The sequence below is a fragment of the Eschscholzia californica genome, unplaced genomic scaffold (assembly GCF_041429995.1).
Source record: "Eschscholzia californica isolate CP2 unplaced genomic scaffold, dmEscCali1.0.p SCAF_4, whole genome shotgun sequence".
Taxonomy (NCBI): domain Eukaryota; kingdom Viridiplantae; phylum Streptophyta; class Magnoliopsida; order Ranunculales; family Papaveraceae; genus Eschscholzia; species Eschscholzia californica.
In genome coordinates this window covers 51,185,003-51,208,002 of record NW_028238461.1, presented here as the reverse complement: position 1 = coordinate 51,208,002, position 23,000 = coordinate 51,185,003, and the positions used below count along the sequence as shown (strand labels likewise).

Sequence of the window (23,000 nt, the reverse complement as noted above, 5' to 3'; positions counted from 1 at the left end):
AAAAAAAATAATATCAATTTGAAATCCTCAATATTTTTCTTTTATCGTAATTACCCACCCAATTTAGAGCTACCAAATTTGTTTTTTTTTTTTTTTTTTTTTTTGAAGAAATTAAGACTACCAAACTACTCCTTATCGGATCACAAAAGTGCTTGCTATATGACCCAAACATTTTGTCCCATTATGGTTCAAAAGCAGACGTGGCATTCTCATTGTCAAATTCGGATATGCCACGTCATTATTCCGGCCAAGTCGCAGGCAAGAATCTCACGCCAAATTTACATATGGATGTTCATTCTAGCGCATGGAACCGTTGGATCCTCCAGCTCACTATCAGATGGTGATTCGCCGATCTTAACGGTCTTTAAAAGTACTTTTTGAGCAGGTAATTTCGTAATTTAATAAATAAATAAGGTTATATTCTGTCTTTTGCTTTATCGTTTTGCTTTTTCCCTCCAAACTCAAAAGGAAGTCTTAAAACCCACCTTTCCGTTCTCTTCCCTCTTTCTAGTGTTTTATTCATTCATCTCTCTCTCTCTGGTTCTAGTGAGAGAAACTAGAGAGAGAAAGAAATGAAGAGACGAGAAAATATGCTTTCTTCTTCTTCTTCCTCAACTGGCCGTGAAACTATCTCGGTAAACCATCAAACCACTAAAAATGTTGGTTGTATGTCTGGTATTTTTCATCTCGTTTCCAAGCATCAAAACCGCCGGAAACTCCTTACTTCAGGTACAATCTCTCTCTCTCTATCTCTGTCCTTCCGATCTATATCTTTACTTTCTCTCTCTACTTTCATGTTCTTCTGTTAGATCAAAATTAACTTCAAATCTCATATCTCACTATTTCAGCGAAGCATCAAGAGAAAACCACAATTACTAACACAATTTCGTTTTCATCAAGTCCAAATACAAAACCTAGATCATCGGAATCATCAGAAAGTAAATCACTAGTTATGCCTAAATCAGATTCCGATTTCAAGAGATTTTCTTGTGAAATATCACGGAGTCCGACTATTCCATCAGAGATTCGTTTATCTAGAACTTCAATTGGAGAAACAGAGGAAGAAACTCCACAGCAACGTTCTCCAGCTTTAATAGCTAAATTAATGGGATTAAATGACTTACCTCCGGTATCTCCATCTCCGTCACTGATATCATCGTCATCTGAGAAACGACGGAAGTTAATGGTAGCGTTAGAGAAATGCGATGAAGATCTTAAATCTCTAAAAAACATCATTGAATCAATACAATCAACAAAGATCGATCATCATCATAATGAGCATCGCCACCGTAAATCTCTGCCTTTACCGCCGGCGAAGATGAAAACCGGTAGTCGAAGGATTATTGTTAGGAGTAGAGCTAGTAGTTACGAAGAAGATCCGATTCGGAAAGAGAAGAGTTATTCCGATGATGGAAATAGCAGTGAAGTGACGGAGCAGCCGAGTCCGGTTTCAGTTCTGGATCAAATCTCTAGTATTTATTCGCCTCCGACTCCTCCTCCGAACAACCACCGCCGCTCATCTCTTCCTATACACCACCACAACCACCACCAGTACCAAACCGGTAATTCCTTTCTGTTCCTTTTTTAGTCCATTAGTTTCTCTAATCTTGATCCGTTTTTTAAGAAAAAAACAGAAAACGTTTTGTCCTGTTATTAGTGACTTTTTCCAACCATACCCTATAACCCTAATATCAATTAAAATACCATTTTTGTAAAATGATAGTAACGGTCATTTTAAACAGTCATACATTTATAGGCAATAAAACCCGACCAACACAAGTAGAGTTTGGACCAATTTTATCTATATAGTCTTAGGGTTATAGGCACGGATTTTAATATCATTCCAGTTCTATACTAGACAAATTACATGTTTCTTTTCTTTCTTTTTTAAGCTTTTTCATCTTTTAACAATTTTAGCTTTTAGGTATTGAATCATTGATATTGTAGCTGCTCATGTTTTTTGTAATTGTTGAGAATTACGATCTCCTAATCAAATTTGGGGTTTCCTCAGTATTTTAAGAGTAACAAATTTTTTTTCCTTCTCCAACTTTCCCATTATTTACTATTAAGATCACACACACAAAAAAAATATTTGGTTCTTTATGGACTAAAGCTCACTGAAATGGTTGGGGGTCGCTCAGCTGACTTACATGACCGTTCCTTCTATAATTTCCTACACCAGCTGACACAAACAGATCAGCGTGAAACCAACTCAACCGTAAGAGAGTTTCAGCCGAGACTAGCCCTGCATCTATAATAGGGAGATGTTAGAGTTACTTAGAGGATGACATAATGACGTAGAGTTCACTGAAAGACATATTTTTTTGAAAGTTTGACTGCCGTGGGAACCGCTTTTGTATAGTAACGTATTCTAAGTAACTCTATCATTTCCCTCTATAATATGCTCTACATCAACCCTTGACCCGACCTAATTACCTCTGGAAACATATTAAAGCCTTATAATGTTAAAAAAAACATTCTTTTCTTCCTTGGGCTTCACACATAAATTTTTTTTTTGATGCAAGTTAGTATATTCATATTTGGATTAGGGTTGTAATGTGTGTGACTTTCTAAAGCGGAAATTAGAATTCCTTTCTTGTTGTCTACAAAAATGTATATCTAGATGGAGCCATTCGCCCATTCTATATCTTGTATAGAACCTTTCAGTATGCTGTCATTAATAAGAGACGCCCATAATTCTGTATTAACTCGTACATGATTCTTCTTTTTATATCATTGCATATACATTGATTTCAAACCTATAATACTCTCTGTTTTTCTTTCTTTTTGGTGCAGGAGAAAAGTATAAGAAGTTAAGAGAAGAAGGGAATAGTTTCTCTCTTTTCCAAAGAATCACATTTGAAGCATTACCAAAACTCTCTAGTCGTAGAGGCGTGCAAGATCATGGTCGAATCCCACGGCTTTTGAGCTCCCCATTAACAATGACCAACAATTCAGGAGGAGTACTAGAACCAGTAAAATTTCAGAGAAATAACAAAGCAAAGGTTGTAAATGAAGCATGTTTAGATGCAGTTTGTGCAGAAAGATGGGAATTAGGAAGAATAGGTGTAGTTCTTGAAGATTATATATTTGAAGAGCTGATTGAAGAGGTTGTTAGGGATTTAGGGTTTTCTAGGTATAGTTATTTGGGTTCATCCCTACTTCCCCTTGAAGCATGTAGGAAAAGACTTCGTTTCTAGCTATCTAAAAAAATATTGAGGAACCTATCTTATAATTTGTGGATCGTAAGTGAAATAGAAAAGTTTTGGGGGGGTTCACATATACATTCTCCTCCCTGACAGTAATTTTTGTAAGAACCCTCCTCCCTGATAGTAATTTTTTTAAGAACCCTCCCATTTACATCCATCCTCTTTCAATCCGTTCGTACTCGAATTCCTGGGTCTGCCCCTGGTTAAGGGTAGGAACCACTTTGCATCGGCCATTAGACGAACCTAAATAATAAATACACCTACTGGTTGTAGACTGGAAGATCGGTCATCTTTGTATAAACTTGAAAAGTATGAGCAACCATGAAGCTAAGAATCATACTTTTATTTGAATTGAAGAAAAATATTGATCTTTGCTCTTCTCTTAATAGAAGAAAGAAACAGGTGTTAGAACGTTAGCAGAAACGACTTGAAGCAACATAATATTTATACAATGTAAGATACAAAATATCCCTCAACAAAAAAAAAAAGATACAAAATAATCTAAAATGGAGTCTTTGACTAAGGGTGTGCATTTTTATCGTCATTTGAAACTAGTAGACCAGAAATTAATTCAAAACAAACATTCTAACAAACCAAACGAAATAAACGTTCTGAAGTCCGATTTGAGACAATTCAGACCTCGAGTCATATCTGAAATCTAAATTAGAAAAACAAAACGTACACTACCAAATTGGTGTGTACAGATCGATATGCATGTTGGGCACCGCCAAGTTGTCATGTATATGTCAACATAATGGCTGCACGGTCTTCCACTTCTTCGTGCAGTGGTTAGAGACCCCCTCTTAAGTTCATGGTAACCTAAGAGCGGTTCTAAGTGGAAACCAAGATTATCTCATACAATTTAGACGTTAAAATAAAATAAAGATAGATTAGAGGGCATTCAATCCCCTTAAGATAGTTTGCAAGAGCTGTTATATACTGTTTAAGAACTCAAAAGACTTATTCAATTATGATATATTTTTGTTTTTTTGTTTCTTTATAATGAGCATCCACACTTTGAAATAATTGTAATCAATCTTGGAGTCCTGTGTTACAAAAAAAAACGAAACATAAGAGAAAAGATAATAATTTTGGGGAGTGTGACAACCACTAACAGAAACACCAAGCGAACAAAAACGTTTCCATCACATCTATTATATTAAAACAACTCAGTCGGCTATCCTAGGGGATAAGTCTGACCGTTCATTTTTATTGGGATTTTCATAAAGATCACATCCGACGGATGATATAAAATTCTGTTTGTGTAAATCGATTCAAAATGGAAGGGTAGTAGTGTCAAAACTTATTATTTTTCAATACCAAAACAATTATAATAACCCTAATAACCACTACACACCGCTTCTCTCTACTTTTCTCTCTCACGTTAAATCTCCTACGATTATATTATCTCATCTGGCAGTCCGTTTTTGTTTGGATTTTTTTTTTTTTTGAAACCAAGGGAACAAATTTCATTAATAAGTGATTGAATCACAATGATTACATGGATGAATTCTTATTTCTCTCCTCTGAATACTTCATGAGAGTTACATGCCTTTAAATGTAAAGTGCCTCATGAAGAGAAAGAAATTGGACTAGACACACTATTGGGATCCTAAAGATCCGAGAAAAAAGACCCTAAAGGTCTGACAAAAAGGATCCTAAAGATCCGTGAAAGGAGACCCTAAAGGTCTGACTAAAAGCAAATTACAACAATAATAATAGAAAATACTAAATTTATATCCCCTTCATTTTCGCCGGAAAAATCGCCATCGTCGCCGGAAAACCACCGTCATCACTGGAAGGAATAATCAACTCAGCAAGTCTCAACGAGTCAATTCCTTCTTATTTGTTATTGATGAAAGTGATTCCTTGTTCTTTCAACCCAGATCTACCATTGTTCATCATATACAAATCGCCGTCATCACCGGATGGTAATTTACTGTCTAGCATTAAGATTAGGTGCATTTTTTAAAACAATTTCAACCCATTTTGAATCTTCTTCAAGAAATAATGTAAACCCATTTGGATTAAATGATGCCCACATTAATGAAGGAATCGTGACCTAATCCGAAAACTAAGAAATTACAGAGTGATTTTAATTTAAGAACATCAAATGAGATTTGAATCACAGAAAGAGATTGTTGTGGAAACAATGGTTGATGTTGCATAATGAAGAATTACTTGTAATTGAGTTGGTGTTGGATTTGAAACTACGAATCTTGTAAAGATGGGGATTGATTAAATCTTGTCATGAGAATACAACCTGCGATTATATCTGCGAAACTGACGATGGTGAATCAGAGTTTGGATTTTTTATTCGATTAGATTCAACACATATTGAAGACTTACTTGTGTAAATAGACTTAAGATGGAAGGGTACTTAAGTCTCCCTTTTTGAAAATAGAGGAAAAGGCCGAAGTGGTTTGGGCATTCAGTTTCCATGTAACTAATAAAATCCCAACATTCTCTTCATTTCCTTCTCTTCTAAAACCAAATGTACAATTTTATTCTTGATTGTTTCTGTAAATTTAATGCAATTTTGGATTATTATTGGGGCCTAATACACAGTTCTTCCTATCAATCCATTGTTGAAGTAATCTCTCTCTAGACCCTCTTCTCTCTTTGGTATGAGATTGATAGTTTCGATTTTTGCAGGTAAGTTTGGAGGGAGAGGAAACTCAGAAAGTTTGATGTTTGCTCAGTTTTATTTTTTTAAAATTTTAAAATTAATTTTAAGTGCATGTTTCTTTTAAGACCATTATAGGGAATAAAATGTTGGATTGTATAGCTTCTTGCTTCATTAATATACGGGCAGTTTGTGTCAAGTTAGAATATCCATGTGATATTTAGAATTAACAGAGAGGTTCACGTGATTCTTAAATCTATCTCCCTATTTTTCTTATCTCACGGATTATATCCTACGGTACAATTTAGGGGGGTAGTGGAGCGGGACTTTCACAGACTTTCATAGACAAAATGTCCCGTAGACATTTCAAGACATTTCAAGACATTTCGGATGAGTTATTATAGACAACATGTGTTCATAGACATTTTCAAGACATTGAGAGTTTGTAGACAAAATGTCTTTATAGACATTTTAAGACATTTGATCCATAGACAAAATGTTCTAGGAACATTTTAAGATCTTGAGTCCATTGACAAAATGTGTAATGCATATTATATATGTGCTAATCAAAAATATATTTTTCGACTTTCGTAGACATCTGTGAATATTTGTGGACATTGATGGACATTTGGTAGACATTTATTATTTTAATATTATTATTATTATTTAATCACATGAAATAATATATTAATACTAACATTTCAAAAATATATTTTTCGACTTTCGTAGACATCTGTGAATATTTGTGGACATTGATGGACATTTGGTAGACATTTACTATTTTAATATTATTATTATTGTTTAATCACATGAAATAATATGTTTATACTAACATTTCAAAAATATATTTTTCGACTTTCGTAGACATCTGTGAATATTTGTGGACATTGATGGACATTTGGTAGACATTTACTATTTTAATATTATTATTATTGTTTAATCACATGAAATAATATGTTTATACTAACATTTCAAAAATATATTTTTCGACTTTCGTAGACATCTGTGAATATTTGTGGACATTGTTGGACATTTGGTAGACATTTATTATTTTAATATTATTATTATTGTTTAATCACATTTGGTAGACATTTATTATTTTAATATTATTATTGTTTTTTGATCACATGATGGACTTCAAATGTCTCTTGTTTTTTGAAAGACATTTTGGCTTCCAAATTTGTCCCAAATCCTTCACAAATTCATCAAACTATGAAATCCACCAAAGTCTGGGACATATTTTGTCTGCAATCGAATGCCTCGGACTTTCATAGACTCTCAAATGTCTGGATTTGAATGCCTCAGACTTTCGTGGACTCTCAAATGTCTGGATTTGAATGCCTCAGACTTTCGTGGACTCTCAAATGTCTGGATTCGAATGCCTCAGACTTTCGCGGACTCCACTACCCCCCCTTAGTGTCCGTTCCATTATAATCTTAGATTTTGGAATTTAACTATTGATATACATCGCAAATTTTTAAAAACTATCCATTTCTCAATTCAGTTTTTACTCACTTTTTTCACATCCAAAAATTTGAAAACTACCCCTAAAAGTTCACCCATGTAAAAGTCAGTTACATTTTCTAACTACTTTCCCTAATAAAAACAAAAATCCACTAATTTTCTCTCCCAAAAATTTATCTCATTTTTGGAGGCACACTATTTGGCGGCTTCTGCTCTACTACCGAACTAAAACCAAGTTGCTGTTTTAGCCCTTTAGAAGTTAAATTTGTTACATTTTAGTCCTTGTATGTTTTACTTTATTGTAATCCGAGGCCGAACAATGTAACTTTATGTTTATATGAACTTTTGCTCAAAAAAAAAAAAATTTATCTCATTTATACTTTTCCAGTCTTTCTCTCCCTACATTTATTTGTTCATCTTCTTAAACGACGCTAGAATCTTATTTTTAGTGGATAGTACTCTGTCCACTCTCTCCAATTGCTGCTACTTTTTCCTCCACTTATTTTTTATTGACAATCCTACATGATTTTAAGACGGGTCTGACAATTCATTATTTTTTCAGTTGTTTAATGGTTTCCAGGAATTAAAAGAAAATGGAGTAATTAACTTTACATGTCAAGTGTCACACAGAACGACGATTTTCCAGGAGTTAAAAGAAGATGAATTAATTTTTAAGATCCAACAGTAGATGTTAATTGAAGAGAAAATTAGAAATAAAGAAGTGGATGTTTAGTTTACTAATTCGTGACCGTCGGATTATCATTTCAAATTCGTGACCGTCGGATTATCATTTCAAATTTCATTATTCTATGAAAATTTGCTATTTGGTAATTTAATTGATTGTGTAAATTTTATGATAATTAATTTCTTTTTCTTTTATAATTTCATACATTTTTATTTCATCTTTATGTATGTAAATTTTATAAGAATGTATTCAAATTTTGTAAGAATGGATGGATGTTGGGGTGTACATCAATTTTTACTTAGGACTTGAATTGCAGAGACTAAAGAAATGGATGTTTAGTTTAAGATTAAAACTTTAAACTTTAAAACTTTTAAGATTAAAAATTTAAATTTTAAAACTTTTAATATTAAAACTTTTAAGATTAAAAATTTAAATATTAAAACTTTTAATATTAAAAATTTTAAGATTAAAACTTTAAATTTTAAAAACACATGATTAACCCTAAACTATTTCCACCTTGTTAGCATCCTAAAAACCATGACTGTTACAAGATGACTAAAGGTTTCAAGCACCTCTATCTCGTACTTAGTATAGTTAGTAAACAAAACTTTATTTTGATTCTAAGGATACATCAAGCTAACACTTTGCTTTCAAGCACCTCTAATGGTAAAAACCATATGGTCGGCTATTAAACTCTTCAGTTGTCAACAAATAAGATTCTTTCGTCACCAACTAATTTTTTGAAGACAGAGAAAATAACACTCACCATAGCAGGATCGGTAACTTGAGGTTCTTCAACAACATCAGGAACTTGTGGTTGAGGATGAACAACATTAGGACCTTGTGGTTAAAGATGAACGACATCAGGACCTTGTTGTGGAAGATCTACAACATTAGGACCTTGAGGTGAGGAAATGAGTTTCTTGGGTTCATAGTAACCACCGTGTTTCTCTTAAGGTTCATAGTAACCACTGTGATATAATAGATTAAAACTTTTTAAGATTAAAACTTTAAACATTAAAACTTTTAAGATTAAAAACTTAAACATTAAAACTTTTAAGATTAAAAATTTAAACATTAAAACTTTTAAGATTAAAAATATTAAAACTTTTAAGAATAAAACTTTAAATTTTAAAACTTTTAAGATTAAAACTTTAAATTTTAAGATTAAAATTTTTAAGATTAAAAATTTAAATACTAAAAATTTAAAGATTGGTAACCACCGTGTTTCTCCTAAGGTTCATAGTAACCACTGTGATATAGCCAATTAATAAAACTCCATTTGATTGAATTAAATTGAATGTTTGTCTTAATTACGAAGTTTAGGTGATGTGGTCGAAATATAATAATGGAGAAAGTAATTTACTTTAAATGCATAATATTGTTTTAGATTTATATATTATTACAAAGGTAGTTGCATGACAAGAAAGAAGAATTCTCTTGAGATAGTTGACGTCTTGGTCGGGCAATAATTGTCTTCTAGTTCTCTTATGTAATATCTTAGTAAGTGTTAAATCTTCTTTATTAAAGCGATTGACTTGTGTATTATCGTTAAAAAATTTCTAACAACTCGTTAACTCTTTCTACTTAACATTAAACTTTCAACTCACAAAAATAATTGAGGAACTTGCACTTTGCACTTTAAAGGAAAGCGCCCGCACTTTGCACTCTACACGTCGCACGTCGCGCGTAGCACGTACGCATCGTCTCGAGGATTAGAGCTTCTGATTTTACGGTCATAGATTGGATCCGATGGTCAGGATGATTGACGCCCTTAAGATAGATCCGTTGATGATCTAACGATCGGCATTCAAGGTGTGAGTTCTTGATCGATCGTTGAGATCTAACGGTCAAGATGCACCCGAAAAGCAACAGTCAAATATGACTATTGGGAAGCATCCAATTGTCTATAGGCACTTGTCTGAAGTGTCACCAATACTTTTACAAATACTTTTTAACTTTAACAGGCAAGTAAAGATAGCACAATAAAATATAATGCTTTTAAGAAAATGGGACAACCGCATACAGTGAAATATTGTCAAAATATTACAGTATTTTTTTAAGTTTGGGGGTTTTAGACAACAGAGACATATCCCATTTAAAATTAAAGAACAATGGGAAACCCCTAAATGAAGCAAAACAATTGTTCTTCTGACGTCTGAAACTCTTAGGGGGGGGGGGGGGGGTAGTGGTTCAGGACATTGGAGGACACTCAGAGACAAAATGTTCCAGAGACATTTGAAGACATTTCGGGACATTTGTCCGTAGACAAAATGTCTTTATGGACATTTCAAGACATTTGGTTCATAAACAAAATGTCTCAGAGACATTTCAAGACATTTGGTTCATGGACAAAATGTCCTGCGGACATTTCAACATATTGAATCCATGGATTTTGCGAGTAAAGTGTTTTCGAGCATTCTTCGAGTCCGCGTATACTGTGGGAGCTATGATCACGCCGTTGACATCACGTTGGGTCGAGCTTACCCAAGAAGTGCATGTACAATGATGCGCATTTTTAAACAATGTGGTGTCATGTGTTTACTTGTCATCCGAAATTGAATAACCAAAATACCAACTCTTTTACTACTGTACATCTTTATTGAATTGAATGAAAGATTACACTATGAGCAAACTATTAATTGGTCTAACTCTAACGAACAGACAGTCTCCACCAAGGAATAAAGATATCAGTGAATAATATCAAAATAAATGATTATAATAATAGATCCACTATTATAATACTGGATAATAATTTGACAAACTACTTCATCTAAAATGAATAGCAAGTGGAAGGAGATTAATGGTAAACACGTCTATCATGTTATGTTATATTACTAGGTTCCCACCGCGCCCTACGGGCGCGGTAGTTCCCTCTTGGCTAACGCCGTTGTGGTTCATTACATCCCGATTTTACGAGTAAAGTATTTTCGAGCGTTCTCCGAGTCTGCTTATACTGTGGGATCTATGATCACGCCGTTGACATCATGTTGGGTCGAGCTTACCCAAGAAGTGCATGTACAATGATGCCCATTTTCACACCTTTTGGTGTCATGAGTTTACTTGTCATTCGAAATCAGTACGTGATTTCATTCGAAATCAGTACATCATTTCGGATGACAGGTATTCGCGTGACCCCACATTGTGTGAAAATGGACATCATTGTACATATACTTCTTGGGTAAGCTCGACCCAACGTGATGTCAACGGCGTGATCATAGATCCCACAGTATAAGCAGACTCGGAGAACGCTCGAAAACACTTTACTCGTAAAATCGGGACGTAATGAACCACAACGGCGTTAGCCAAGAGGGAAGTGGGAACCTAGTAATATAACATAGCATGATAGACGTGTTTACCATTAATCTCCTTCCACTTGCTATTCATTTTAGATGAAGTAGTTTGTCAAATTATTATCCAATATTATAATAGTGGATCTATTATTATAATCATTTATTTTGATATTATTCACTGATATCTTTATTCCTTGGTGGAGACTGTCTGTTCGTTAGAGTTAGACCAATTAGATAAAATATTTCATATTTGTATTTGATTAGTGATAGCTAATATTTGATACATAATCGAACTGATTCATTTGGCTTAAAATTTTTAGCATCTATATAATTTTTTATATATCTTTTCACTTTTCTTAAAGGACGGTGTCAGAGGCGGAACTAGGATTTGAATTAGGGACGGGCTGAAAGTTGGTGACCAAAAAAATCACCTAAATGATTTGAATTTGCCAAACATAACAATAATAAGAGAACTTTCTAAATTTGCCATAAGAAAAATTAAAAATAATGATTTTTCTTCGAAAACCTCAATTTAGTGTAAATACACTTTATATAAAACTAGGGTATATCCCGTGCCCTAGGGCACGGACACTTATATCAATCAAATGTTACAAAATTTATTTTATATTTTACTGAGAGAGAGAGAGATTTTTGTTAGTTATTATTTTTTTGTTTATTTTCTCTTAAATTAGTTATTATTTTATTGAGAGAGGGAGAGATTTTAATTTCTTTTTCTAACCCTTGAAATTTATTTTTTTTCTTTTTTCTTAAATTAGAATTTTTATTTCTAAGAAGGAAAAGATTGTTATTTTTTAAATAGGTAACTTTATTTCTACGAAGGACTATATTTTAAATTTTGAGAAGGGCTTCTAGACAATATACATAATTAAATAAGGATGTTTGTCCCAGTCATCGTTTTCCCTTCTGTTTTATATAATAGATGTGTTCCATAAGTGTGAAAAGATTTTTTTTTTCAAAAACCTCATTTTTGGTGTAAGTAAACTTTATATAAACTGTGTTTGATACGTGCAAAATAAAGAATTAGCTTAGAAAAAATTTGTGTTAACTCAAAAATTAATTTTGTATTATAAGAGAAAAGAATATATTGTATATATAAATCATTAAACAAACACCTCCTTACATTAAGTTCCTTATTCAAAATGAAGACGGGGAATCAAACTCGTGTCCACTGGTTGGACTGATGGTAACTTCACCATTCGACCAAATCCACTCTCAATGTAAAGCTGTTTTCTCTATAGCTATTAGTCGCTTCACCCGGGTTGTAGCCCGGGGCAGTCCACTAATAGCCCCGCCCCTGGCCGGTGTTTCGGTGAAATAAAGAAATTTTTCGGAGTGTTAAGTTTTGGGTGGAAACAAAAAAAAATTAGACTTTTTTGTTTCCTCCAAACAACCAAATCCTTTTCATCTTCTTCTTCCTTTCACCTACCATCTCCGGGGATTTCCATCATCTCCGGCGACTTCCATCATCTCCGGCGACTTCCACCATCTCCGCGCGACAATTTTTTTTTCTTCTCCTCTCCATCTCCGGCGAAGGGGAGGAGCCCCTTCGTCGAAACTATGGTTTCCAGACGAAACCAGATCTGGTTTCGTCTGGAAACCAAACCAGACGAGCTCCGGCGAAGGGGCTCCTCCCCTTCGCCGGGGGTTGAGAAAAGAAAGAGAGAGAAAAAGAAGAGGGAGAGAAGAAAGAGAAATAGAAGAGAGAGAAAGAGAATAGAGTGAGAGAAAAAAAAATAAGGAGATAGAGAAGACGATGAAGGTGCGTTTGGTTTGATTTTTTTTGTTTTTTACCGTCTTCCCCGAAAATATTTCTGCTTTCCCTAAAACGATGGCCTTCTTAAAAACAATAGGGCTCGTACACTATTTTTTTGTTGAAAGTGCCCCCATACACTATAAGGTCTGAATTTGATGATAACAATTGACAACAAAATTTCATCTATTTTTAACACCAAAAAAAGAAACAGAATTTCATCTATTAATCGAGCATGACATTCGATGGACTGTGAATTTTGTCTTGAAGAGTGACTGTCGAGCGAATAATATGTCGCCAACATTGAAGGGTAGTTGACATATACTACAAAGGTCCCTGGAAATCCCTAGTTCGATCATCAGAGGAGGTGGAATTTTTGAATTATTGAATTTGAAATTATTAGGGCATAAATAATGTAGATGGGCTTCAAACCATAGTTAGTTGGACTGCATGCCATAGTTTAGTTAGACTTTAGGTATGTTCTTGTTTAATACAATCTCCGTGATTATCACATCTTTGATGTATCTCGCCATTGTAATGACTATCATAAATTGAAGTCGAATCCAAAAAGAAAATATTGAAGGGTAGTTTCGTAAATTCGATCACACACACACACACGATGGAAAAAGTGATTTGGTCCAATGGGGGTGGGTGGGGCTGGCTGAATAGTAATAATAAATAATATGCTTTGTCATGCCCCTGTTGTTGGTATCGTATAAAACCCTAATTGTCCGGCGAAGGCAAAGCAGAAGAGGGATTTTGAAAGTTTCTTGTCTTCAACGACCACCACCTTCAGATCTCTTCTTCTTCTTCTTTTTATTTTTCCTCTTTCTCTCTCTAAGATCTGTCTTAGGAACAATGGCGGATCAACTCACTGACGATCAGATCTCTGAATTCAAAGAAGCTTTCAGCTTATTCGACAAGGATGGAGATGGTAATGATCATCCATCATTTTCGATTCATCTGTTTCTTACCTACATTTTTTCAATTATTTATTTATCATTTTATAATAATCAGATCTATTTGTTGTTTTGATTCGATTTGTTTTTGTTTCTTTAATTGATGATTGATTTAAAGCTTTCTTTATATAGATTATATTAGATCAGACCAGTCTGACCAGATAGATACTGCTTCATTTGTGATGATATTTAGATTGAAATTATCCAATTGTTCTGATTATCTATGCATCGATCATCTTAGAACGAAACAAATATGATTGTTGAATGCCTTGCAAATCCTTAATATTAGGGTGTTTTATTGTTAATGAGTACCACAACTATTAAAAGTTTGCTCAGTTTATCCACCTTTTAACTTATAAAAGTATCCTTCATGAATTTCAAACCACACATGTAAGAAAAGATCACGAAACGTGTGAGTTGGTTTGTTTTGCCATTTTGGTCGCAAGGGTAGGTGGAATATGATCTTCGAAGACTAAGAAGAGGAGCTTATCTCGAATTGGGAAGTGTTCTTCTTTATACTATGGTAGTAAAATAGAAAAACTTGTTATGTTATGTCATTTTCTGTAAAAAAAATATTTCGTACTTATACGCATAGAGGTGCGCCTCGAGGCACCACCTCACCTTGTGAGAGCAAACCGCCTTGAGGCGTAAAAACGTATTATAAAACCTTGGATGAATAAAATGCTCTATAGATAATGAATCTCCCACAAAATTGTTGTTGGAAACAAACTGCCTCCACTTGCGTTTATCTTTTACATATAACATATGCTTTCATGTCTTGCTAATCAAACTTTATAGTGCAAATGGTGTAGATATGGTGAATTTCTTAACTGAAGATATTGTTTTTTGCAGGTTGCATTACAACCAAGGAGCTCGGGACAGTCATGCGTTCTCTTGGGCAGAACCCAACTGAGGCAGAACTTCAGGACATGATCAACGAAGTGGATGCTGATGGAAACGGTACCATTGATTTCCCAGAGTTCTTGAACCTGATGGCCAGGAAGATGAAGGACACCGACTCTGAGGAAGAACTCAAGGAAGCTTTCCGAGTTTTTGACAAGGACCAGAATGGTTTCATTTCTGCAGCTGAGTTACGCCATGTTATGACCAATCTCGGGGAGAAGCTCACTGACGAGGAAGTTGATGAGATGATCCGAGAAGCTGATGTTGATGGAGATGGACAAATCAACTACGAGGAGTTCGTCAAAGTCATGATGGCCAAGTGATTCATTTGCTCTTTTTATTAAAAAAAAGGAAAAAACAGTAAAAAAAAACAAACTGCGAGGGAAAAGGAAAGATAAGTATTTATTTCAAGAAAACTTCACATTTTCCTCCAGGAACTTATCTTTATCGGAGAAGATCTTAAAGGAAAAGTGAAAGTGTATCTTCTAACTTATCTCACTGTTCATCCTCATTTGCTTTGTGTAATTTCTATTTGTTCTGTCTTCATTTTCGTCTCCCTGTAGTTTCAATATGTAATCTCTTTTTTACTCCACAACTGAAATGCTGACTACTAGACGGTGGCATTGTCGAATGTGTTCCTCCATCCACCTTAATTTTATTGAAATCGTTATTTATAACTACTGTTAATTCTTCAATGAACAATTCCATTTAGCTAATGTATTTTCTTGAATTCTTTGGAGAAATTTATATAACATAAATGATTACACAACAAAGGGAAAGATTACAGTTTTGAAACCTAAATTAGGGTTACGTTTCGACAAGCTTTCTACATCGTGGATCTTAGAAAGCTCACGACCCTTCTCGCACTTGATAATGGAAACTCCTAAAACAAACTATATATGTATATATATATACCCTAACCTGGTTACCAGATTATAAAGCAAACAGGTTCAGGAAGCTCTCGCTCTTTTCACCTCACTAAAAGATTACGATGAGTTCAGTATTCTCTGTGAACAAAGATACACCAACACTGATTCAAGATGAGTGAGTAGGTTATTGTTTCAGACATTCAGAGAAAACAAAGATATACCACATTTTGGCTAATGACTGCCTGTAATAATTATTAAATCAAACAAATGGAAGATCAGATAGTGAAAATTACTTCTCTCTTTTCTGAAATCTATTCAATTCCCACTGGAAAGAAAACATTCACTTTAACATACAAAGAGTATCTCTCCACCCCTTTCCCTTCCCCATCCACACTCATTATTTCCTTCAACATAATTCTTTTGTGGACTTTGTCTATAAATGCTCACAGTGTTCCATCCCTCTTTCTCTCTCTCTCTCTTTCATAATCTTTTCAAGCTTTTCTTTCTGGCATCCATTTTCCTCTTTTCTGCATGGACTTTTGAAGCTCCACCAGCTAAACTCTTCTGTGCAAGTGTAGTTGGCCCGCCAACTACCGTCGTCTCGTTACCCGCTGCAGAAGCTCCTGCTGGAGGCTGATTTTCTTGGCTGATGGTTTCCCCTTTGCTTGCCGCAGCAGCAAGGGCGGCACTAACAGGCGCCACTGATACAAGGGCTACTTTGTTTTTCGGGTCAACATCTACACTAGTGGACTTCGTTTGATCGACATTGAGGGCCGTTGTCGACTCTGAGATAGCTCCTGATTTCGACTTAGGCTTGGGCTTAAGTGCATGAATTCCAGTATAAAGCCTGAAGCAAGAAAAAGAAAACATTATTCATCTCTATCAAATCTTAGCTGTTTTTCATTGTCAGGATCCATTATTCCATACTACTAATCAAACAGCTGCTATACTATGATATATTATCCGGCAAGATGGTAATCCAATTATTATGTCACAATGTCCAGACAAACTAATTCAGAACACCACATGGGTATGATGTAAAATCAAAATATAGATGAGAGCTTACCTGGCAAGTTTGGCATATTCCTCATAATTTTCGAGCAACATCTTACCAGCCTGTTCATTCAGAGCTGATTCTGGAAACGGTTCGATCAATAAACACCTGACCACCTGTTGTGGGTCGATAGCAAATGTACAATTTCAAAGTCAATTATAATCAAATTAGAACGCGCAAGTTTAATTTCGTAGAGAATAAGGGTACTCGAGAAATGTGATACACGCAAGTGATAACAGATAGATATGCAACTTACAAGTAGAACATGACGCAATCCAAGACTCGGATTCCAATCCTTTTTCAAAGTGTTGACACAAATCTCGCCATTGGTGGAAATGTTGGGATGGAAGATTTTCGTCAGGAAATAACCTATAGATTAAAAATACAGAAGAATGATTTAATACTTAAAGAAGCAAAGATCTAACGTAAGCTCTCAATGCCATGTAAATTTAAATGTTCAAACAATGCTCCGATACTCAATGCCATATAACTACAGTAATTAAATATATGCAACATCTTACATCTGAAATCAGTAACCCAAAAAAACACACCTTTAGGAGGAGAATGTGGAAAATCGTGAGACAATAACAGCTTCATGCGGAAGATACCATTCTCATATGGAGTCCCAGCTGCAATTTCAGTTTCCGTTCTCAGTAAAAGTAGCCGAAATGAAAAAAAAAACTCGTTGGGGATCACAGAGAATAAATACCACACATACCTGGACCTTCGATATCAGCAAATATGGTTGAAAAATCATCCTCATTGATAACTACTTTAATCCCCTCGGGTGGGATTTCATCAAGATTTTTCAATTCTTTCGCGAGTTGCTTTATGACATTTGGTGGGAGATTTTCATTAGCCTGTCACGATAGATAGAATAGCAACAAATTATACCAGACGCTTCTTCAACACATGTTTAGACTTTAGACTGACAAAGCCTACATCCAAGCCTCTCTTGAGGAAAAGGATTACACATTCAATTGAATGGATTTTGCACTTGACACATCTTTTATATATATCACCGACACAAATAAGATTTCTATGTTGAACCCTTCTTTTATGTACTACCGAGAAAAAATAAAGATGTATAGGCGAGGTCATGGATGAAAGTTCAGAGTCTTCTGAATGAACTCATAGCTATTAAAACTTTTAATAAATAACTAAAGTCGTTAATGCTGGATGAGAAGCCATTTTTTCGTTTGCATCAAGTTGATTTTCGTAGTTTAAATGTGAAAATGTACACAAATAAAGATCTGCATAAGCGAAAGCAAAAAAAGAAATTATTGAGAAACTTACCATAGTCGCTGCAGGGATTTTAGCAGTTCCTTTGTCGCTTATGGTTAATTCTTCAATATGGTAAGGTGTTTATCTACTGTCGGTCCAAGGCCCCGGGGAGGAGATAGAAGAAGATTAATGCGGCTAGCTTCCAAAAAAGAACTGACTACAAGACGTGAACATATTTAAATTGATGGAGATTCGAAGGCAACAAATTTTAGGCTAAGACAAGATTTAACCCCATTGAAACAACAACAGCATTCATAAGTACAGTATAAACAATTAATAACCGACATTCAACGCAATTCTATATTATTTCCTATATTTGGGAAAACCGATAGATAAATTAGCAGGCACACTTCCTAACTCAAAAAAGAAAAGTGAAGTTTGTGATGCAGTTGTGAAAACAGTGAAACCATGAGCACTGTTAAAATGGCTCATGTTGGGCCTTCGGTGGATACGGGTAGAAAGGGTTGAATAACCAAAATATCCAGCCACTTGCTTCTCAAACTTGCTACATCCCAGCAATGGCTGAAGTGTTGAACCAGATTCAATGATCCTATCAACTTATGGTTGTCAGATAGATGGGGCTGGAAGATGTAGTTTATTACCCAAAATTTGGAACCTTCAAAGCATTGTTCTATTCAAATAAATCAGTAGAGGGATCCTGATTGTATTATCAGAGTGTTTCAAACAATATGATTTGATTATCTCAATGCCATCGACAAACTCTTTACAAAATTCTACTCAAAATTGGATTTCCTCTGTAGGAAGATAGAATCTGGGCCAGTGTCAGCCACCTGAATCTCTTTGGAGTTTCTGAAGATTCAAAGCCATTGATCCATGACAAACCTCAAGCTTTATCGTCAAGCCTAAGAAACAATGTCTTAGCAGTGTGAATGGCGTTTTTTTCTACCGTATGCCCAAACTCAACTAGTTGTCCATCTTTCCTTGGTTGACGCTGAACAAAAAGATCCGAACTCCATCAAGTTGATCGGTATCCGACAGTATCCAACTGTAGTCTAAGTGTCTAACATGTACTGGATACAAAAAAGAACTCTTTTAACTTGATATATTGAGCAATTAAATGATTACATTATAGGTAACTCCTCTGATCTCTGGTTCAATGAGGAGTGGTTACAGCTTGAACCAGGAGCTGTAACCTGTAACAACTCCTCCTTGATTCTTGTAAACTAATTCTCCTTACACACGGTATTTTTTTGGGGTGGACTTCCTGTACGACGATCAATTTTCAACTTTCTGGAGTCATGCATCTTCTGGTCAATCACAACTTTAAGAATGCACCTTAATTTCTTCGAAAATTCCTATTAGTACTCGTTCCGAATAGAAAATGCAAATGGGGAAATCGAATCATTGAGTAATTTCTACCAATTTGCAGTTTCACACTCTCATTACTTTAACATATATCACAGTTCAATTATAAAAGGAGATCCTAAACAATTTAGAAAGACCCAAAAGCACAAGTAGATAGACAAACAGAAACTGATGACACCAATAACTATATCATATTTTGAGTCTAATCTCATTTATAGAATTCTGAATTAGTGATCATCAATTGAACAAACAACAAAAAGAAAAACTTGAACTTTGACACATACAACAACAATATAAAGTAAAATAACAAAAAACCCTAACCACAAATCACACTCCCAATATCTATCTGTCACAGCTTTCACAAATGCATAGAAAAAAACAGACTTTTTGATGCATCATTTATCAATTTTCAGTCAATTTGAAGCAGATCCATAGATTAAAACATGGAAATTTAAGAATATGGAACTTGAAAAGCAGCAGATTGAACACAATCCAGTCAAAAAAATCATTTTTTTTTCAAACAACTAAGAATTTAGTGATCATACTAGTACTACCCACCCATCCAATGAAATCAGAAAACAACAAAGAAATATCTAATCAACTAATAACCAGTGAGGCAATTAGAGAGAGAAAGAGAGGGATCAATAATGACAAGAAGTCGAACCTGAAGAACCCAAATTCTAGAGAGAGAGAAAGAGGGTTTTTTTTTGTGTTGGGTTATGAGATCTTCTTCTTCTTCTTGGTCTGGGTTGTGATCCGGATTCTCTCTTTTGGATTTTAAATGTGAATGAAAAATCAGAAAGGAAAGAGAAAAAAATAAAAATGGTTTCTTTATATAAAGCAAAGGGTTTTTGGAGTGACGTGCTTCCTAATTTCCTCCTTGTTGACCTTCTCAATTAAATGTCCATTTCTTTCTCATTATTCATTACTTAACCCTTCCATTTTGCTTTTTTATATAAGAAAACACCTTCCCCCTCAACTTCCATTTCTCAAACTCCCCTACATTATTTTTTTGAGTATTGAGATGGTTAGTTCATTGTCCAAGAGATACCAAAAAAAAAGTTGGTAAGAGTTAAATTCATGGTAGAAATTTTACTTCCGCGTTAACATGTACCAGTGCGGTGTAGTATCTATAACTAATCTGGCATAACGACTGAAGACAAATGATAAAAAAAAAACTTACTTTATCCTAATTCGTATGTATAAACGTTCCATTTTAGGTCTTCTTTCTGTTCATTACAACTAACTATACTCTCGTATTCACCTGAAAATTTTAACTAGTTTATATTTTAGATTTGTAATCCCTATTAAGGAGTCAAAATAGGAAAAGACTACATTTCTTTCTAAATATACCTTGTACTGCAAATTCATTTTTACAAATAATATACTCAAAATCAACAACCATCTCATTTACGAATTCTTGTACTCAAATTAGTACATACGTTAAATCAGTTACGGTCTAACATCGTCATTTGAATTTATTTATTGATTATTATGTCCTTCTTGTAATATTTACAATTTTTTGATGAAAAGGTTATGAGCCAAACAGTTTTTTTTAATCAAATCATCCACTCATACATAAAGTGAATTGCATCAATAAAATGCAAAATACCATGAAGAGGAGGTGTAAAATAAAAACTCCAACACTTTAGGGGTGTAATAATAAGTAAAATGGAAATAGTAGGATAAGGGCATTTAGGTCAATTTTGAACTAGTAAGAACCAAAATGCTGATGAAGAAAAAAAATAAATTAATTTTGGTAGGTACAACTTCAGGGTCTGGAATTTGTCGGGTCATGGGGTCCAGTTAAGGAATGGGAGCTTTTCTTTTAGAGCCTCCTTTTAACTCAACCATGGTTAAATGTTGGGTTAAGTTTGCCGACGCTTAACTATGATGACCGTTGTTCGTGAGAAAATGTTAAATGAGTTCCCAAGGCAAGGTAGCCGTTAGGGTGACAAACATCCCACTGGAATTCACTTTCATCTGTTCACAGTTTGATAATGCCAGGCCTGTTAGCATTTGAGGTTTCAAATATAAATCTCCAATTAGGGTTGAAGTGGGTTACAAGATGTACCAAAAAGAAAAACAAGTTACATACCTTCTTAATGTGAGGGACAACTTAAGAGAGGATCTACATAAGTTTTTACCACATCAACGAAAATGTCTCAACATATAGTATTACTACGTACATACTCATCGATAAATCTGTCATAAGATTTAACTAACACAATATGATGTCGAACTCATTTAGCTAATCACATCATTTTTCTAAAATAAAATTACATGTTATCCCTCAAAATAAAATATATTGTTCAAATTTAATTCTATATTTTATCAGTAGGATCTTTTTCACACCAACTAGAAGTTTATCTAGAATAAAAGTTTGAATTTAGTAATCACAAGTGAGCTAGTCAATGTATCTATCGAGATGAATCGGCGTAGAGCCAATTAAGTTGATTAAGACAAGCCATTAGTCATGAATAAAATTTCATTTTATTTGATACTATCTTGGAATTTCAATGTGACAATTAGTGCCATATATATATATATATATATTCCAATCAAGATACTTAATGTAATGTGTATATAAACTAATTTAAATTGGATTTGGTAGATAGATAAAAAGATATTGGCAATGACAACATATAGAATACCAAGAGGATAAGGTTATAACCCTAACTAAAGAGGGTCTATTATTCAAGAATAAAGAGAACAAAAAGGAGAAGGAAGCTTATCTTATATGATTTTCCACATCAATCATTCAACTAATTGCTCATTTTTTAATAAAAGATGTATTAAGCCCCCGCTTTAGTGGGGGCGGCTAATGCGTCTAGCATCTTAATCTCTAATTTGTTTTCCTATTATAAAAATCAAAATCCATCCACATATAATCAAAATTAGAATTCATACTTAGGTTTCCATAAAATCATATAGTTTTTTTTTTTTTTTTTTTCTTATAACCAATATTTTTCTTAGGCTAGCGCTTTGGGGAAAGCTAAATAGTTTCCGGGGTGTAAAATTTTAAAGGGAATATGTAAAGTTTTGAAAATTTTTCGGGGAAATATATTTTATTGGGAATATTTTCTAACACCTCGTGTATTCGCCACCTCATCGTCTTCACCGGTGAAGGTCGCCGGCCGGCGACCTTCAACCATAAGAAATTTTTTATTTTTTTCCCTTCTCTCTCTCTAGATCTGATCTAGAGAGAGAGGAGACCTCCATTGGAGGTCCGAACAGACCTTCAATGGGTATGTTCGGACCTCCAATGGAGGTCTGTTCGGACCTCCAAATGGAGGTCTGTTCGGACCTCCAAATGGAGGTCTGGAACAGACCTTCAATGGGTCTGTTCCATACCTCCATTGGAGGTCTCCTCTCTCTCTAGATCAGATCTAGAGAGAGAGGAGAAGGAAAAAAAAAATTTATGGTTGAAGGTCGCCGGCCGGAAATTGGCCGGCCGGCGACCTTCACCGGTGAAGACGATGAGGTGGCAGAGAGAGAGAAGTGAGGTGGAGAGAGAGAGAGCTGAGGTGGAGAAGTTATTTTGCTTTCCCCCTAAA

At 34.6% G+C, this 23,000-nt stretch overlaps 3 protein-coding genes across 4 annotated transcripts; 2 read left to right on the top strand and 1 right to left on the bottom strand.

The window, feature by feature from the left end:
* Positions 1-444: 444 nt before the first annotated feature.
* Positions 445-3,282, top strand: LOC147545816 (uncharacterized). The gene is made up of 3 exons (XM_086637403.1): positions 445-729; positions 849-1,562; positions 2,797-3,282. Exons 1-3 carry the CDS (start codon positions 573-575, stop codon positions 3,198-3,200), a joined length of 1,275 nt encoding a protein of 424 aa, XP_086493529.1. The 5' UTR covers positions 445-572; the 3' UTR covers positions 3,201-3,282.
* Positions 3,283-13,748: 10,466 nt separating this feature from the next.
* LOC147545815 (calmodulin-7) lies at positions 13,749-15,590 on the top strand. The gene is made up of 2 exons (XM_086632520.1): positions 13,749-13,982; positions 14,860-15,590. The coding sequence occupies exons 1-2, from the start codon at positions 13,907-13,909 to the stop codon at positions 15,231-15,233; spliced, it is 450 nt and encodes a 149-aa protein (XP_086488646.1). The 5' UTR covers positions 13,749-13,906; the 3' UTR covers positions 15,234-15,590.
* Positions 15,591-16,004: 414 nt separating this feature from the next.
* LOC147545814 (ubiquitin-conjugating enzyme E2 22-like) lies at positions 16,005-20,443 on the bottom strand. Of its 2 annotated transcripts, none has more exons than XM_086632518.1 (7): positions 20,108-20,443; positions 18,130-18,274; positions 17,552-17,693; positions 17,385-17,462; positions 17,090-17,202; positions 16,846-16,949; positions 16,005-16,626 (listed from the first exon to the last, which is right to left on the bottom strand). In XM_086632518.1, exons 2-7 carry the CDS (start codon positions 18,130-18,132, stop codon positions 16,260-16,262), a joined length of 807 nt encoding a protein of 268 aa, XP_086488644.1. In that variant the 5' UTR covers positions 18,133-18,274; positions 20,108-20,443; the 3' UTR covers positions 16,005-16,259. The 2 variants fall into 2 exon arrangements, with proteins under 2 accessions (XP_086488644.1, XP_086488645.1); XM_086632519.1 differs by having other exon boundaries at positions 18,130-18,270; positions 20,108-20,266.
* Positions 20,444-23,000: the final 2,557 nt, after the last annotated feature.